At 40.9% G+C, this 18,657-nt stretch overlaps 1 protein-coding gene across 9 annotated transcripts in view; it reads left to right on the top strand.

Annotated features, from left to right (window-relative positions):
* Positions 1-18,657, top strand: part of ACBD5 (acyl-CoA binding domain containing 5) — a 47,249-nt gene that overhangs the window by 25,857 nt on the left and 2,735 nt on the right. For all 9 annotated transcript variants that reach the window (XM_066387570.1, XM_066387571.1, XM_066387568.1 and 6 more), the window contains 4 exons: positions 5,693-5,960; positions 9,420-9,619; positions 13,894-13,938; positions 14,277-14,386. In XM_066387570.1, the coding sequence (XP_066243667.1) occupies positions 5,693-5,960; positions 9,420-9,619; positions 13,894-13,938; positions 14,277-14,386 (623 nt within the window). The remainder of the gene's footprint in view (positions 1-5,692; positions 5,961-9,419; positions 9,620-13,893; positions 13,939-14,276; positions 14,387-18,657) is intronic.

The raw sequence follows: 18,657 nt of genomic DNA, 5'->3' as shown, positions 1-18,657 counted from the left end.
CCGGGAATCGAACCCGGGTCCCCCGCACGCCAGGCCGACGCTCTACCGCTGAGCCAACCGGCCAGGGCCTATTTTCAGGATTTCTGTAGTGACTTTTGAACACAGTAATAGTTTTACCATGTTGTATGTAATATTTCCTTGGTTTCTGTTCTTGCAGAGGGCTCCTGGTCTGAAAGCACTGTGTTCTGTAAGTTTTACTAAATTTCTGAGATGACTTTATGTTTTCAAGGGCCTCAACTCGCTAAAAATATGGTTGAAAAGTTATGTTTTTTTATTTTTTATTTTATTTTATTTTATTTTTTGGTATTTTTCTGAAGCTGGAAACGGGGAGAGACAGTCAGACAGACTCCTGCATGCGCCCGACCGGATCCACCCGGCACGCCCACCAGGGGGCGATGCTCTGCCCCTCTGGGGCGTTGCTCTGCCACGACCAGAGCCACTCTAGCGCCTGGGGCAATGGCCAAGGAGCCATCCCCAGCACTCGGGCCATCTTTGCTCCAATGGAGCCTTGGCTGCGGGAGGGGAAGAGAGAGACAGAGAGGAAGGAGGGGAGGGGGGTGGGGAAGCAAATGGGCGCTTCTCCTGTGTGCCCTGGCCGGGAATCGCCAGGCCGAAGCTCTACCGCTGAGCCAACCAGCCAGGGCCAGAAAAGTTATGTTTTCTTATTTCACAGTTTTATTTTCAGTTTTGTCTAAATAAGTTGAGTGACATATAGATACCTTTCTAAAAGGTTGAGATTTTTGAAGATCAAATTGTTAGCAATTACTGCTTTGCAGAAGCTGAAAACAAACCAAGTTCTAGAATAACCATTTAGTGGAATAGATAATGGTTTGGAAGTACTGTTCTGAAACTAAGACTTGAAGATACGAAATGTTTAAGATGTACAAACACACACACCACTTCTTTTTTTTTGGTTGTTGTTTGCTTGGAGTATTGTTTTCCAGCCTTTCACTTTGAATTTGTTTTTATCCTTGTTGCTTAGATGTGTTTCTTGTAGGCAGCATATAGTTGGATTTTCTTTTTTAATCCATTCTGCTACTCTGTGTCTTTTTATTGGTAAGTTTAATCCATTTACATTTAGTGTAATTATTGACACTTGTGGGTTCCCTACTGCCATTTTATAAATTGCTTTCTGTTAGTTTTGTATCTTGTTTGATTCTTCTCTTTTGTTTTTCTATCATTTGTTTTTGTTTGTTTGTGTTCCATACTTCTTTCCTCTGTTGCTACCTTTTTTAAGTCAAGTGTTTTTGTGGTGGTTTTTTCAAGGGTGGTTACCATTAAGTAATGAAAAGGGTACCTACCATATTCATTGTAGTACCCTATCTTATGAGTATTTCTGCACTTCATCGTCCTTTGCTACTGTTAATCTCCATCCTCTCCCCCCTTTTTTCCCTTTGTTGTCACAGTTTAAGTTTGGTTTTATTGTGTTCTTGGTGGAGCTGTTAATTGTGGTGTTGTTTTCTTTTGTTCTTTGAATCTGGTTGGAAAACCCCCTTTAGTATTTCCTGGAGTGGGGGCTTTCTGCTGATAAATTCTCTCATCTTTTCTGTATTTGTGAATGTTTTTATATCTCCTTCGTACTTGAAGGATAGCTTTGATGGGTATAGTATTCTTGGCTGAAAGTTCTTCTCTTTCAGGGCTTTAAATATTGGGGTCCACTCTCTTCTAGCTTGTAGAGTTTCTGCTGAGAAATCTGATGATAATCTAATAGACCTTCCTTTATATGTTGTACTCTTCTTTTCCCTGGCTGCCTTGAGAATTTTTTCTTTGTCATTGGTTTGTGTCATCTTTATTATGATGTGCCTTGGAGTGGGTTTGTTGGGGTTAATAAAACTTGGTGTTCTGTTTGCTTCTTGAATTTGAGGCTTTAGTTCTTTCCACAGGCTTGGGAAGTTCTCGTCTATTATTTGTTTGAGTATATTCTCCATTCCATTTTCTTTCTCTTCTCCCTCTGATATACCTATTATTCTTATGTTATTCTTTCTGATGGAGTCAGACAATTCCTGTAGGGCTTTCTCGTTTTTTATTATTTTTGAGTCTCTTTCTTCTTCTCTCTGTTGTGCCTCAAGTTGTTTGTCTTCTATTTCACTAATCCTATCTTCTATCTGGGCTGTTCTGTTAGCTAAGCTTGTTACCTCGTTTTTCAGCTCGTGAATTGAGTTTTTCATTTCTGTTTGATTTGTTTTTATAGTTTCAATTTCCTTGGTAATATATTCTTTGTGTTCATTGAGTTGTTTTCTGATCTCCCTAAATTGCCTTTCTGTGTTTTCCTGTATATTTTTAAGATTTCTATTTTAAATTCTCTGTCATTTAGCTCCAAGGCTTCCAATATGTTAAGTCTTTTCTCCATAGATTTTTCCACATCTATTTGTGTTACCTCTCTTTCTTTTGTATCCATAATATTCGATTTCCTCTTTCTTATTGGCATCTGAGGGTGGTCTTGTTGATAGCAAGGCGCAATCCCTCCGCGGCTTGAATGAACATCCCTGCAGTAGTTAGCTTCCTCCACACCCTTGTCTCTCAGATTCAAGTGATAACAGTCCTTTCGCTTTCAGTTTGTGTGGAACTCCGGAATGCTCCGAGGATAAATTTTTCTGTTTCTAGTTGATAAATTTGTTGTGATTTTGGGGAGATCTGTCGGACGCGCTGCTCACGGCACCATTTCCGTGACGTCACACACCACTTCTAACATCATTCCAAACCACTATAGCAAGACATACCAATACATTTGGAATTTTGTCAAGTTTCCAGGTAAGGTAGATTTCTAAGATAAGAGAATGAGAGAGAGAAACATTTTAAGTATTTTTATTTCCCCTTTGTTTTATACATTCTCCTTATCTATTTAAGCAGCACTTCTCAAACTTTAAAGGGGAGCTTGTTACAGCACGGATTCCTGGGCCTGAACCCCAGAGTTTTTCATTTGGTAGGTCTGGGCTGGGACCCAGGAATAACTTTTCTAACCAGCTTTCAGCTGGTGCTGATGCTGCCAGTCTGCAGACCACACTTGGAGTAGCACGCGAAGCTCTAGCATTCACCAGAAGGGGTGATATGGGTAGGGGACTGATACTCATTAGTCCCATTTCACCTTTTCCTTGCTTTCTTCAAATAATTTTGGAGTCCTTGAGAACTTTTTGCTCAAGCCAGATGAGCCCGCGCTCAATCTGGCGACCTCGGGGTCTCGAACCTGGGTCCTCGGCATCCCAGTTCGACGCTCTATCCACTGCACCACCACCTGGTCAGGCAATTATGTTTCCACTTTTATAAGTGGAAAATTAACGAGTAAAGGAAAATGTTTAATCCTAAGTGGCAAACAATAAATGTGACGTTAGTTGTCCACAAAAAGAACTTGGAAAAACACCTAGATTCTCAAGGACTCCAAAACTGATCATAGAGATTAAATATATATATATATATATATATTAAAGATTTTATTTATTGATTTTACAGAGAGAGGAGGGGGATACAAGAAGAAGTTGCTTCATTCTATTGCTTGTTATATGTGCCTTGACCAGACAAGCCCAAGGTTCTGAATCTGTGACCTCAGCATATTGTGATAGATAGAAGCCATTAGGTTGTTACTCCTTCAGCTTTATGCCTGGACACTTGTTTGACTTACTGACTATAAGCTGCACCCATTTAGTTCTTGCCACATTTCTTCCCAGCTCAGTGGTAGACTTTCTTCCCACCTGAGGCTAGTGTCTCTAATCTGCTTCGTATTTTCTCCCACTTCTTTGGAGATCTTCATCTTTTATACCCTCTACCAGGGGTCCCCAAGCTTTTTACACAGGGGGCTAGTTCACTGTCCCACAGACCGTTGGAGGGCCACCACATACAGTGCTCCTCTCACTGACCACCAATGAAAGAGGTGCCCCTTCCGGAAGTGCAGCAGGGGGCCGGATAAATGGCCTCAGGGGGTCGTAGTTTGGGGACGCCTGCTCTAGGCTGTTCCCAACCATTGTCCTTCTGTTTTTTCTCAAGCTGTGCCTATTCCTTCCATCTTTAAAATCTAACTATTGTCTTATTGCCCTCCTTCCTGTATGGCCAGGATTTCTGTTAGTTGTGTTCATTCATGGATTTGATTCACTTCAGCTACATGACAACATGCCTTTGTTGCTAATTTGAATGGATGCTTTACATTTCCTATCTCATTTGAATATCATTAAACAATATGTTAGCTCCTCTCACCTTCAAAATATTTCCTGGGCTTCCATTACACCATATTTTAAGGGTTTCTTTCCTTCCTTCCTTCCTTCCTTCCTTCCTCCCTCCCTCCCTCCCTCCCTTTGTTTTTACCTCTTGGGCCCTTTGTCATCTTCCCTTGTGAGTTTTTCTTTTGTGGACACTTTTAAATTTGGTGTTCTTTAGGCATATATCCCCAATTGTTACTAACTTGGTTTCAACCAGCACTCACATGCTAATGACTCTCAAAATGATATCTTTAAGCTAAATCTCTCTTTTGAATTCTAACTGTGCTATTAGACATCTAATTTTTTTTACTTATCTGTAACTATACTATTGTCTCTTTTTGTTCTCTGAAACTTCCTTATTCTTTGTATTTCTTATTTTGGTATCACAAAACCATCTATTTTTTCCTTTCTTTTCCTTCCTACATTCAGTCTTCAAGTCCTATAGATTTTTAATCTCAAAAGTTCTCTTGTCAGACCTGTGGTGGCGCAGTGGATAAAGCGTCGACCTGGAAATGCTGAGGTTGCCGGTTCAAAACCCTGGGCTTGCCTGGTCAAGGCACATATGGGAGTTGATGCTTCCTGCTCCTCCCCCTTCTCTCTCTCTGTCTCTCTCTCTTCTCTCTCTCTCTCTCCTTTCTAAAATGAATAAATAAAATTAAAAAAAATTAAAAAATTTAAAAAAAAAGTTCTCAAATCATCCTCTCTCCCACTACGACTTTATTGGTGACGTGCTGTCACCATTTCCATACCTTTGAAGTGGTGCATACTCATTTGCTCTTCAAGTTGATCATTTCTCCTAGGAAGACTGTCCTATCCAAGCCTCCACCCCACCCCAGTATGAATTTGGTACCCCTTCTATGAGCTCCTATAGCACTCTTTGTACATCTTTTTCATCACACCTCATCAAACTATGTTGTAATAGAGCTTTCCTTTGCTAAGACTAGAAGCCTTTTGCAGAGATTCGATCTCTTTTTTTGTATTTATCCTCAGAGTTTACCATAGTAACTAGGATAAAAGTAGACATTTAAATGTTTCTTGGATGAATGAGTGACTCAGAATAATTCATTGCCATAACTTCTCAATTCTTTGCTCATGGAAAAATTATTTCTATCCCATTTTTTCACTATATATATAGGAGGCAGAATAGGAATTGAAGAAATTTTTTTTAAAGATTTTATTTATTGATTTGAGAGAGAGAGAGAGAGAGAGAGAGAGAGAGACGTGGGGGTTGGGGGAAAGGAGTGGGAAATATCAACACATAGTTGCTTCTCATATGTGCCTTGACTGGGCAAGCCTGGGGTTTCAAACCAGCGACTTCAGTGTTCCAGGTTGACACTTTATTATCCACTGCACCACTACAGGTCAGGCAAAGAAATTTTTTAGAAAAATAATATTTATATAATAACATGAAAAAACATCTTATAAAACCAGTAATCTATTATCAAGAAAACTTTGTAGTGTTTAATTTATGTTTATAGCTTTTAACTAATTGTTTTAAATTTTAGTCTTTAAATAGCTTTACATCAAACAATGGATCATTTCGATATTACTTGGGTGATGATCCCAATAAGCCTTTGGAAAATTCTGGTTTTCCTGAAGATGTTGAAATTTCTCCCGGAAATGGCACTGTTGGGGAGATGAAGATGGGAGCAGCTGAAGGAAAAGGCGAAGTGAAACGAGGAGGGGAAGATGGCAGAAGCAACAGCGGAGCGCCACACCGCGAAAAACAGGGTGGGGAAAGTGAGGAATTCTCTAATGTCAGAAGAGGGAGAGGTGGGTATTACTTCATTTTGTTTTTGCTGACAGTCTTTATAAAGTAAGTAGTGAAACAGGAGGCTCTAGATAGGACAGGCATAAGAACTATCAGTCTACAAAGGGAATGTTAAAAGTTATCCGTACATAACATCTGACCTTTTTTTGTTTGTGCGAGAGAGAGATAAGAAGCATCAACTTGTAGTTGTTGGGTCACTTTAGTTGTTCATTGATTTCTTCTCATATGTGCCCTGAGAGGGGCTGGGAGGGGTCCAGGTGAGCCAGTGACCTCTTGCTCAAGCCAGGGACCTTGGGATCATGTTGATGACCTCCGCTCAAGCTGGGACCTCGTGCTCAAGCTGAATGAGCCTGTGCTCAAGCCAGTGACTTCAAGGTTTTAAAACTGGGACCTCAGCATCCCAGGTTGATGCCACAGCTGGTCAGGCTGAACAATTTTCTTTATGTCTAGTTCTTTCCTTTGATTCCACAAAGCAAAGTAGTATATTCTCTAAAGATATAGGGAAAAAATTTCTATTCTTACATCTTTTATGCAATTTTTTGAGGAAGCCAACTTTATATTCTGTTATTCTCCTAAACAGCACGTACCAGTTATTTTACCTACTTTTGTTAAAAATTAGAATTCTTTTTCACATTTCCCTACTTAAGTCCAAAGATATAATTTAAAGATGAATAATCATATAATAGAGATAAAAGACCTTTTAACAATAAAAAGGTAAACATTAAAAATAGTAATATGCTCTGACCAGGCCGTGGTGCAGTGGGTAGAGTGTCGGCCTGAGATGCAGAGGACCCAGATTCGAAACCTGGAGGTCACCAGCTTGAACACGGGCTCATCTGGTGTGAGCAAAGCTCACCACCTTGAGCCCAAGGTCGCTGGCTCAAGCAAGGGGTCACTTGGTCCGCTGTAACCCCCCCCCCCCCCCGTCAAGGCACATATGAGAAAGCAATCAATGAACAACTAAGGAGCCGCAATGAATAATTGATGCTTCTCATCTCTCTCCCTTCCTGTCTGTCTGTCCCTATCTGTCCCTCTCTCTGCCTCTCTCTGTCTCTGTCACAAAAAAAAAGAAAGAAAGAAAGAAAGGGAAGGAAGGGAAGGAAGGAAAGGAAAGAAGGAAGGAAAGGAAGGAAGGAAGGAAGGAAGGAAGGAAGGAAGGAGGGAGGGAGGGAGGGAGGGAGGGAGGGAGGGAGGGAGGAAGGAAGGAAGGAAGGAAGGAAGGAAGGAAGGAAGGAAGGAAGGAAGGAAGGAAGGAAGGATTTATAAAGTAGTTGAATAAATTACCTCATGTCTTATTAGGGAATTTATGTAGCCATGTCAGTGGTTTTTGTTTGTTTTTTTGGGTTTGTTTTTTTTTTAGTGAGACAGAGAGAGGGACGGACAGACAGGAACAGACAGACTAGAAGGAAGAAAGATGAGAAGTATCAATTCTTCATTGTGGCATCTTAGTTGTTCATTGATTGCTTCTCATATTTGCCTTGACTGGGGGCTCCAGCAGAGCCAGTGATCGATCCCTTGTTCAAGCCAGCGACCATGGGATCATGTCTATTATCCCATGCTCAAGACGGTGACCCCATGCTCAAGCTGGATGAGCCCACGCTAAAGCTGGTGATCTCAGGCTTTTGAACCTGGGACCTCAGCATCCCAGTCCAATGCTTTATCTTCTGTGCCACTGCCTGGTCAGGCAGCCATTTCAATGTTTTTGGAATAAAATCTAATGATGCAGATAAATGTCTATAGTATTTTTTAAAAGTAGGATACATGTATGAGGGATAATGCCAATTCTGTAAATATATGCATAGAAAAAAGAATGGATGAATATACAACAGAATTTCTAAAGTATTGAAATTGCAAAAGCTCAAAAAGTAAAATTGCATTAATAAGAAAAATATTTTAAAACCTTTGGGAGACTTAACAGTGACCAAAAAGGAAAATATAGCTATTTAGTATAGTTTTTAACTGTAAAAGAAGTCTTCAATTTTTTTAATCATGTAGCCTTTTAGTATTTTTGAGAATATACCCCGGCCTGACCAGGCAGTGGCGCAGTGGGTGGAGCATCGGACTAGGATGCAGAGGACCCAGGTTCGAGACCTCGAGGTCGCCAGATTGAGCACAGGCTCACTCATCTGGTTTGAGCAAAAAGCTCACCAGTTTGGACCCAAGGTCGCTGGCTTGAGCAAGGGGTTACTTGGCCTGCTGTGGGCCACGGTCAAGGCACATATGAGAAAGCGATCAATGAACAACTAAGGTGCCACAAGGAAAAACTAATGATTGATGCTTCTCATCTCTCTCCGTTCCTGTCTGTCTGTCCCTATCTATCCCTCTCTCTGACTCTCTCTCTGTCTCTGTGAAAAAATAAAAAGAATATACCCTGATTGTCTGATCAGGTGGTGGCACAATAGGTAGAGTGTCAGCCTGGGATGCAAAGGGCCCAGGTTCAAAACCCCGAGGTCGCCAACTTGAGCGTGGACTCACCACCTTGAGCACAGGATTGCCGGCTCGAACATGGGATCATAGACTGACCCCATGGTTACTGGCTTGAGCTCAGAGGTCGCTGGCTTGAAACCCGACATCGCTGACTTGAGACCAAGGTCAGTGGCTTGAGCAAGGAGTCACTGGCTTGGCTAGAGCCACCCAGTCAAGGCCCATATGAGAAAGCAATCAATGAACAACTAAGGTACCACAGTGAAGAACTGATGCTTCTCATCTCCCTTCCTGTCTGTCTCTGTCCCTCTCTCTGTCTTTCTCTCTGTTTCTCTTACTACACAAACAAAAAAGAGAAAACACCCTGATTATGTATATATTATTTGTGAATTATGTGCATTGAGTCATGTACTGGTGTGTGTGTGTGTGTGTGTGTATATATATATATATATATATATATATATATATTTTTTTTTTACAGAAGACAGAGAGTCAGAGAGAGGGATAGACAGGGACAGACAGACAGGAACGGAGAGAGATGAAAAGCATCAATTATTAGTTTTTTGTTGCACATTGCAACACCTTAGTTGTTCATTGATTGCTTTCTCATACGTGCCTTGACCGCGGGCCTTCAGCAGACCAAGTAACCCCTTGCTCAAGCCAGCGACCTTGGGCTCAAGCTGGTGAGCTTTGCTCAAACCAAATGAGCCCTCGCTCAAGCTGGTGACCTCGGGGTCTCAAACCTGGGTCTTCTGCATCCCAGTCCGATGCTCTATCCACTGCACCACCGCCTGGTCAGGTGTGTACTGGTATATTAAGTGCATTATAAAACTTAGGAAAAAAAATTTAAGACCATATCAGTATAAATACAAGTGTTCATATCTACTCTTTGATCCCAATAATTTATTTTGTGTAGTTCCTGATTGCTTCCACTCCACTTCAGAGATTTAGATCTCAAAGAAATAATAAAAAACTAATAAAACACACCATTTATTTTGCAGGAATAAGTTATAACCTATTTTATTTTCTTAAAACAGGGCACAGGATGCAACATTTGAGTGAAGGAGCCAAGGGTCGGCAAGTGGGAAGTGGAGGCGATGGAGAACGCTGGGGTTCAGACAGAGGGACCAGAGGCAGCCTCAATGAGCAGATCGCTCTTGTGCTTCTGCGACTGCAGGAGGACATGCAGAATGTCCTTCAGAGACTTCATAAATTGGAAACACTAACAGCTTCACAAGTAAGCTTCCAAGTTCATCTTACCTTATACTTGTTGATTCTTTAAAACAGTGTATAATCTGTATCAATCAGATTTACAGAAATCAATGTATTTTAATGACTTTTAAAAATATAAATAGGAGCCTGACCAAGTGGTGGTGCAGTGCATAGTGTCAGACTGGGATGCGGAGGACCCAGGTTCAAAACCCCAAGGTCGCCAGCTTGAGCGTGGGCTCATCTGCTTTTGAGCAATGCTTACCAGCTTGCGCCCAAGGTTGCTGGCTTCAGCATGGGCTCTTCCGACTTGTGTGCAGGCTCACTAGCTCGAGCACTGACCACTGGCTTGAGTGTGGGTCATAAACGTGACCCCATGGTCACTGGCTGGAGCCCAGAAGTCACTGTATTTTTTTTTTTAATTTTATTTATTTATTTATTTTTTACAGAGATAGTGAGTCAGAGAGAGGGATAGACAGGAACACACAGACAGGAACGGAGAGAGATGAGAAGCATCAATCATTAGTTTTTCGTTGCGCATTGCAACACCTTAGTTGTTCATTGATTGCTTTCTCATATGTGCCTTGACCGCTGGCCTTCAGCAGACCAAGTAACCCCTTGCTGGAGCCAGTGACCTTGGGTTCAAGCTGGTGGGCTTTTGCTCAAACCAGATGAGCCTGCGCTGAAGCTGGCGACCTCCAGGTCTCGAACCTGGGTCCTCTGCATCCCAGTCTGACACTCTATCCACTGCGCCACCATCTGGTCAGGCCAGAGGTCACTGTCTTGAAGCCCAATGTCGCTGGCTTGGGCAAAGGGTTACTGGCTCGGCTGGAGCTCCCGGTCAAAGCACATGTGAGAAAGCAATCAATGAACAACTAAGATGGTACAACAAAGAATTGATGCTTCTCATCTCTCCTTCCTGTCTGACTGTCCCTGTCTCTCTCTCCCTGTCTTTCTCTCACTTAAAAAAAAAAAATATATATATATATATATAAATATATATGTACATATTATACATATATGTACATATTAACATATATATATGTATATTTTACTGATTTTTTAGTGTAAATTAGTTTTAGGATCAATACTTTAAAGCCAAAGAGTAGTATGAAGGTATAGTTTGACTTCTGCTATCATTTGATCCTGGAAGATCAAGGGTATTAAACCTTTGAAAAAGCAGCACAGCTGTAGTCAGCTGTAGAAGCTCAGGCCGAACCCAGACATCCTGTATCCCGGGCAGTGCTCTTTCTCTAGCGGACTGCTGTTCTGTACGCACACAGCTAGCCAGCGGAATGTGGAGAAGGTACTGAAAGAAAAGGAACAGGAAGCTCTGTAGGAAGGACAGTTCACATTGGTCCCCAGTTTTGACTGGGCTGTGAGAATTGCTGGGCTCATGTGCAGAGCTTTCAGGTAGTTACTAGTAATCTGTCCTATTTGTCCCCTGACTTGTTTCTTCTTAAGTAACATTGGTTGGAGAAAAGAATGAGGCAGCCAGCCTTGATGTCTGACCTGGCTTCAAACATGATACAACATCAAAGCATCTTGCTGTACCAGATGTTAAGAAGAATTTGTAGGGATTAACCAAAGATGTGCTTCCATTATAAGATGAACACGTTAAATGTAGCTTTATGTAAAGAAACTGCCTGACTAGGCGGTGGTGCTGTGGATAGAGAACTGACCTGGGACACTGAGGACCCAGGTATGAAACCCCAAGGTTCCCGGCTTGAGCATGGGTTGCCGGCTTGAGTGTGCAATCATAGACATGACCCCATGGTGCTGGCTTGAATCCCAAGGTCACTGGCTTGAGCAAGGGGTCACTTGGTCTGCTGTAGCCACCCAGGAAGGCACATATGAGAAAGCAATCAATGAACAACTAAGGTGCCGTAACAAAGAATTGATGCTTCTTATCTCTCCTTTCCTGTTTGTCCCTGTCTGTCTGTCTCTCTCTCTAAGAAAAAATAAAATATTTTATTTATTGATTTTTTTAGAGAGGAGAGCAAGAGGGAATGAGGAGGGGGAGGAGCAGCAAGCATCAGCTCATAGTAGGTACTTTTCAGATGTGCCTTGACTGGGCAAGCCCGGGGTTTCCAACCAGTGACCTCAGTATTCCAGGTCTATCCACTGTACCAATGCAGGTCAGGCAATAAATGTTTTTTGAATAGTCACATGCCAGATACTTTCCTAGGCAACAGATACAAACACAAAAAGGGAGATAGTACAGTGTGGCAGACCTTCAAGAGAACTAAGTTCAAATTCTAGCTCTGCCACTTACTGCACGGTCTTGGACCAGGCTACTTAACCCCTCTGTCCTTCATTTTTCTTATGTATAAAAAGAAAATATTAACGCCTACCTCATAAGTTGGTCAGAGAAAAAGTAGAATGCTTTGTACAGTGCCCAGAACATATTACTCACTTACGTATTGTTACATGAGATGATGACAGTGATGGTAAAAGGCATGGTTGCTTCTCTCGGGAAGTTCACAGCCTTAGGAAAGACCTAACTCCTAACTTAAATAATTCTTTGTCTTCATATTTTCTTTGAAATGCTTATTATTTTATTTATTATTTTTTTTTTGTTTGTTTTTTTCTGAAGCTGGAAACAGGGAGAGACAGTCAGACAGACTCCCGCATGCGCCCGACCAGGATCCACCTGGCACGCCCACCAGGGACTATGCTCTGCCCACCAGGGGGCGATGTTCTGCCCCTCTGGGGTTCGCTCTGCCGCGACCAGAGCCACTCTAGCGCCTGGGGCAGAGGCCTAGGAGCCATCCCCAGCGCCCGGGCCATCTTTGCTCCAATGGAGCCTTGGCTGCGGGAGGGGAAGAGAGAGACAGAGAGGAAGGAGGGGGGGGTGGAGAAGCAAATGGGCGCTTCTCCTATGTGCCCTGGCCGGGAATTGAACCCCGGTCCCCCGCACGCCAGGCCGACGCTCTACCACTGAGCCAACCAGCCAGGGCCTAATACTCACTCTTGATGCTTGTCTCGGTCACATGATATATTTATTCGTCCCACCATAAAGGCTGGTCTGTGAAAATATTTTCTGACATTAAACCGGTCCGTGGCCCAAAAAAGGTTGGGGACCACTGCATTAGAGTATAAGCTTCCATAGGGCAGTGATTTTTGTCATTTTGCTCCCTGCCCAGAGTAGTGACTGGTACATAATAGACACTCACTAAATATTTACTGATTGAATCAAAGTGATCTCATTATCTTCATACCATTCTCTGAAGCTATAATAAATGGAGAGAATGGAGTACTAACAAGTTTCTAACACTTAGGCTAAGGAAACTTATGTTTGGGAGGAGCTGAGTTTCCTGAATTATTTTGAAAATTTTCTTAGTGTATACTTTTCATTAAAAAACTTATAATACCCCTGCCCTTGCCAAGGTAACTATATGAGATGTTAATTAACTTGATCATGGTAATCATCCCCTTCTGTATACATATATCAGATCTTCAAGTTGTATATTTTAAATATATACAATTTTATTAATATACATAAGTAAAGCTGGAAAAGAATTAAAACCTACAACACTAATAGTTCATATCTATAAATATTTTTTCTGCTGTAACTTCTTAAGGATTTCCAAAACAGATCTTTGGATATTATTTATATATTTACAATTTTAATGCATAATGAAGACTACAGTTCTCAAATGTGCTTTTTTTTTTTTCAGACACAGGGACAAACAGGGACAGACAGACAGGAAGGGAGAGAGATGAGAAACATCAATTCTTCCTTGCGGCACCTCAGTTGTTCATTGATTGTTTTCTCATATGTGCCTTGACCATGTGGCTACAGGAGACCGAGTAACCCCTTGCTTGAGCCAGCAACCTTGGGTCCAAGCTGGTGAGCCTAGCTCAAACCAGATAGACCTGCGCTCAAGCTGGCGACCGCGGGGTCTCCAACCTGGGTCTTCTGCGTCCCAGTCCAACGCTCTATCTACTGTGCCACCACCTGGTCAGGCTCAAATGTGTTTTTAAATTGTATGGAAATTAAACAATAAGTAAAGTTAATTAGGTAATTTAATAAAAATAAAAGAAATAATGGTTTAGGTTAATTTGAGGTTTTATTTGATAATTTTCTAAAATTTGAACTATAAAATATAAAATGTCAAAGGCATCTGGCTAGTAAATTTAGAGACTTTGTCATTTGGTCAGTGTGGGTTTCAGGATAATCAAAGAATAATTAACAGAAAAAAGAATAATGTTTCAGTTTTGCTTTTAAGAGAGCAATTAAAAAATTACTGTATTTTTCTTAATTTGTCAAAGCTAAATCAGTTTTATTTGTATTTATAGGTGAAAACATCAACATTACAGGCTAGTAATCAGCCTTCATCACAGGTAAGAAATATTTTTTAAATCTAAGTACCAGGGTTTCCAAATAAATTATAATCAGTTTAGATTATACAAGCCCTTTAAAGAATTCCATATGAAACTTACCCTTAACTTTGAAGTTAAAAGTATATTATTTTGTGTTTGTTTAAGTCTGAAGTACTCCTAAAAGTCTATTTACTAAAGTATGTTCTGAAATACAGATTCTCTCTCTCTCTTTACTAAGAGATTTATTATTAGGTATATCTTTTCAAAATAATGAATTTTCAGTTTATACATGCAATAGATAATAGATTGGTGAATTAAAGAGTAAGTAAAGTCCTTTCTTTATATTTTTATTTTCTTAGAGATCATCTTGGTGGCCCTTTCAGATGTCTCCTGGTGCATTAACTTTTGCTATCTTATGGCCTTTTATTGCCCAGTGGTTGGTGCATTTATATTATCAAAGAAGGGGAAGGTAAGATTCTGAGACTGAAATTACCTTGGGAATGATATCTGGTGGGTTTCTAGGCACTTGTTAGACTTAGATTTTTTTCCCTTGAGAGCATCTGGTGGATTTGTACACTTTTGATTTAAGCAATATAAGAATATGAGTGTTGTAGGCTTAGTTCTATGGCTTATGAAGAAACAGTATTCTTAAAGTCTGATGTTTATTCTGGTCCTTTCCTAATATGAAAAAACAATGGATAGCTAAAAAAATAATGCCTACATACTCTCTGTATCTTTGAAATATAGACTTTGACATTTAAGAAAATGTTCAGCCTGGTAATTTGACTATGTCTAGAAATAGGGATTGTTCTTGAGAGTCAAAAATTCCAGTTGGGGATGCTAGGAGGTGACTCAGATAAGGCTGAGAGTAAGATTGCAATCCTTGAAACTTCTCTGAGATTGTCTAGATTATGGATACCTGAGGCCAAAACTCTTGGGTCCAAAAAATCCTTACAGTACTTTCTTTGGGCACTGTGTAAACTGAGTAACGTTTCATGTGTGGGCCCAGAGACAATTACTTAACCTTACTTATGGCCTCTCTGACTATATTTTTTGTATTTTGTCACCATTTCCCATTAAGTGTCAACAGATGGGGGAAAAAGACAGGGTGTTTTCCCTGGCCAGAGGGCTCTGCTGGTCAGAGCATCGTCTCACTACACGGAGGTGGCCGGTTTGACCCCCAGTCAGGGCACATACAGGAACAGACTGATGTTTCTCTTCCCCTCCCTCTCTCTCTCGAATCAGTAAATTTAAAAAAAAATTATGTATTTGACAGTAAGATTTTTAAGTGCTCTCGTAAATATGTGTAGTAGAAACACATTTAAAAATATCTACAGGTTTAAATAATATCAGGTGTGTTGGTCCTCTACCAAAGAACTCAAATTTCTAATTATTATATTTGATAACAAAAGCAAAAACCAAACACTTGCCCTTCTCTGATATAGAAATGATTATCAGCACACTAGTGTAAATGCTCTAGTTACAATATATATTTTTTGAATTTTATTATTGATATTAGAGAGGAAAGGGAGAGAGAAGAGACAGGAATATCGAGTTGTTCCTGTATGTGCCCCGATTAGGGATCGAACCCACCACCTCTGTGCTTCAGGGTGAGACTCACCAACCAGGCTCTCCCACCTGGGCTCCAGTGATATTTACAGTAGAGAAACTGAAATGTGATATTGTGTAAATTGTCTTTCTTGTTCTCTGCTTTATGTTCATGAATTAACTAAGTATTTTTATATATTGTCTTGGAATCTACCTGCCCACTTGAAAAAACTTTAGTAGGATTTTAGAAGCATAATTTGATTCCTCAATATTATTTACTTCTTTCCTAGTCCTCTTGTGTATGTGTCATTTCAGCTTTTAGGACAGAGTGTAATTTAAATCCTTTCTTTTCTTGTTTTATACATTTTATATTTCTCCAACAATGGTTGGGTTTAGTGCTGTACAATGGTTTAAATGCAGATTTCTTTGATAACAGGAGGGAAAAAGAACCAAACCGTTTTGAACATGTAGTAATACAACATGTAATTTAAGCTGCAGGGGACAGTAGCACTAAAGCCAGGAGTGCAACATATTTTGCAATGCATTTCAAAGTGGCCTTTCATGTGTCCTATGTGGAGTTGGGAATTGGAGAGTGGAGAAATTGGCATCAGACAGAAGACCTAAAGCTTACTTTGGTTAATAATTTTTGCCCATGGTTGAAGCATCTTGACATTTTATTAAACACTAAAAAAGCAAACTATACTGAAAGCAGACCTGTTAAGTCCAAAAGCTGACTCTCTTGTATTTGTTTTTCTGACTACATTATCAGTCTACCCAGATTCATAAATTTGCTCTTATAATTCCTTGGAAATACTGAGCTTTCAGTTGAGAGGTAGTCATTAAAAACTGGGTGAGGGGGTTAGGATCTCAGGAGAAACACTCTCCAAATGGAGCCTGAGGAAGTCGGTACTGGCCCAAAAAGGCAGGCCAGCACTTCTGAGGGGAAGTCTCAGCAGACCAGGGCAGAGGCAGTGGATCCCTGTTCCCTTACTTGTCATTTTCTGTCATCTTTCTTCCCTTATCATACCATACCATACATTTTACAAGTTAATTAAAAAAATTTTTCCATTGATTTGAGGGAGGGAGAGAGAGGACAAAGGGGAGAGATAAAAGAAGCATCAACTCATCGTTCCACTTAATTTCGTTTAATTGTGTACTCGTTGATTGCTTAGCATATGTTCACTGACCAGGGATCGAACCTGCAACCTCTGGTGTGCCTGGTGGACATGTTATTCACTGAGCAACCTGGCCAAGGTCTACAAGTTAATTTTTTAAAAAAATTATTGATTTTAGATAAAGGAGGGAGGGAGAGGGAAACATGGATCTGTTCCTGTTTGTTCCCTGACTGGGGACTCTAACCTACAACCTTTGCACCTTTGCATATGGGGACAGTGCTCTAACCAACCGACCTATCCGGCCAGGGTGGTTTAATTATTTTAAAAGAAGAGACAGATCTCACTAAGAGGCTGAAAACTAAAGTTCTGAAGATAGTGATTTATGTCTATTCTATTTGCCCACTGTAATAGAATAATCATAGACCCAAGTTGTATACATCTGCAAAGGACTTTGCATAGTAATCTGCATCACCTGGGTTCCTGATAAATGTTGCTAACTGTTCAGGCACCTTCTCTTTAATATTTCTGTTAAAACCTCATTTGAGGCCTGACGTGTGGTGGCATAGTGGGTAAAAGCGTTGACCTGGAACGCTGAGGTCGCTGGTTCGATAACCCCAGGCTTGCCTGGTCAAGGCACATATGGGAGTTGATGCTTCCTGCTCCTCCCTCTGTTCTATCTCTTTCCTCTCTCTATCTCTTTCTCTCTCTGTGTCTCCTTTCTCTAAAAAAAATGAATAAATAAAAATGTGAAGAAAAAAAAAGATTGAAAAAAAAAATAAAACCTCATTCAAGGCAATTAGTCTTTAGAATCATCTAGATTTATTACTCCAGGGGCCTTTTTTGCTATGCCACAAGTTATGTGAAAATTGATCAGATTATTTAAAATGTCACTCCTGGCCCTAGCCAGTTGGCTCAGCAGTAGTGTATCGGCCTGGCATGTGGAAGCCCAGATTCGATTTCGGGCCAGGGCACACAGGAGAAGTGCCCATCTGCTTCTGCACCCTTCCCCCCTCTTCTTCCTCTTTATCTCTCTTTTCCCCTCCGGCAGCCAAGGCTCCATTAGAACAAAGTTGACCTGGGTGCTGAGGACGGCTCCATAGCTTCCACCTCAGGTGCTAGAATGGCTCCGATTGCAGAGGTGCAATGCTCCAGAGGGGCTGAGCATCGCCCCCTAGTGGGCTTGCTGGGTGGATCCCGGTTGGGCACATGCAGGAGTCTGTCTGCCTGCCTCCTGGCCACTTCTCACTTCAGAAAAAAAAAAAGTGTTACTCCTGCCAAGGTTTACCTACGATTTCTACACAGGATAATAAATGATCTGATCATGTATTTAAAATATTGCTCCTGCCAAAGGGGTGGCTTCAGAGTATTTCCACAGAGAAGACTAAATCTGTAGGCAAGTTTCAGCCATGTTGGCATCTTGGGTGCTGGGAGGGTATAGAGGTTTTGCAGCACTCAGATCACATGGGATTGCTGTGTCTTGTGCCAACAAGCTCACCCTTCTCTGATAGCTCATTCACCTTCTCTGATAGCTATCATTAAAACTGTCACATTTTGTATATCTGAATTGTTTATATGTCTCCTACCCTCTCAAATAAACCTTGAGGTCTTTTGAGGGCTTGGAGCCTGCTTCATTTATTTTTAAATCCCCAGTGCCTGGCAAGTGATAGACACATAATATATACTGCACACAAAGATTAGGGATATTTCAAAAATGAATATGAAATGATAAAATATCCCCTAATTTTTGTGAGCAGAATTAGGGGATATTTCAAAATGAATATGAAGTGATAAAATATCCCTTAATTTTTCTTAGCAGTGTATGTTGATTAAATGAATAGTCGAGGCTGTACATCTTATCAATCTTTTGTAGTTTTATTATTAGCTTTGTTTCACACCTTTTTTTGTGTGACAGAGACAGAGAGACAGAGGAACAGATAGGGACAAACAGGGAAAGAGATGAGAAGCATCAATTCTTCATTGCGGCACCTTAGTTGTTCATTGATTGCTTTCTCATATGTGCCATGACTAGGGGGCTACAGCAGACCGAGTGACCCCTTGCTTAAGCCAGTGACCTTGA

Source organism: Saccopteryx leptura, chromosome 5, assembly GCF_036850995.1.
Source record: "Saccopteryx leptura isolate mSacLep1 chromosome 5, mSacLep1_pri_phased_curated, whole genome shotgun sequence".
NCBI classification, from domain to species: Eukaryota; Metazoa; Chordata; class Mammalia; order Chiroptera; family Emballonuridae; genus Saccopteryx; species Saccopteryx leptura.
Note: the sequence above shows the minus strand (reverse complement) of the source record. Positions and strands in the feature narration are given on the sequence as shown.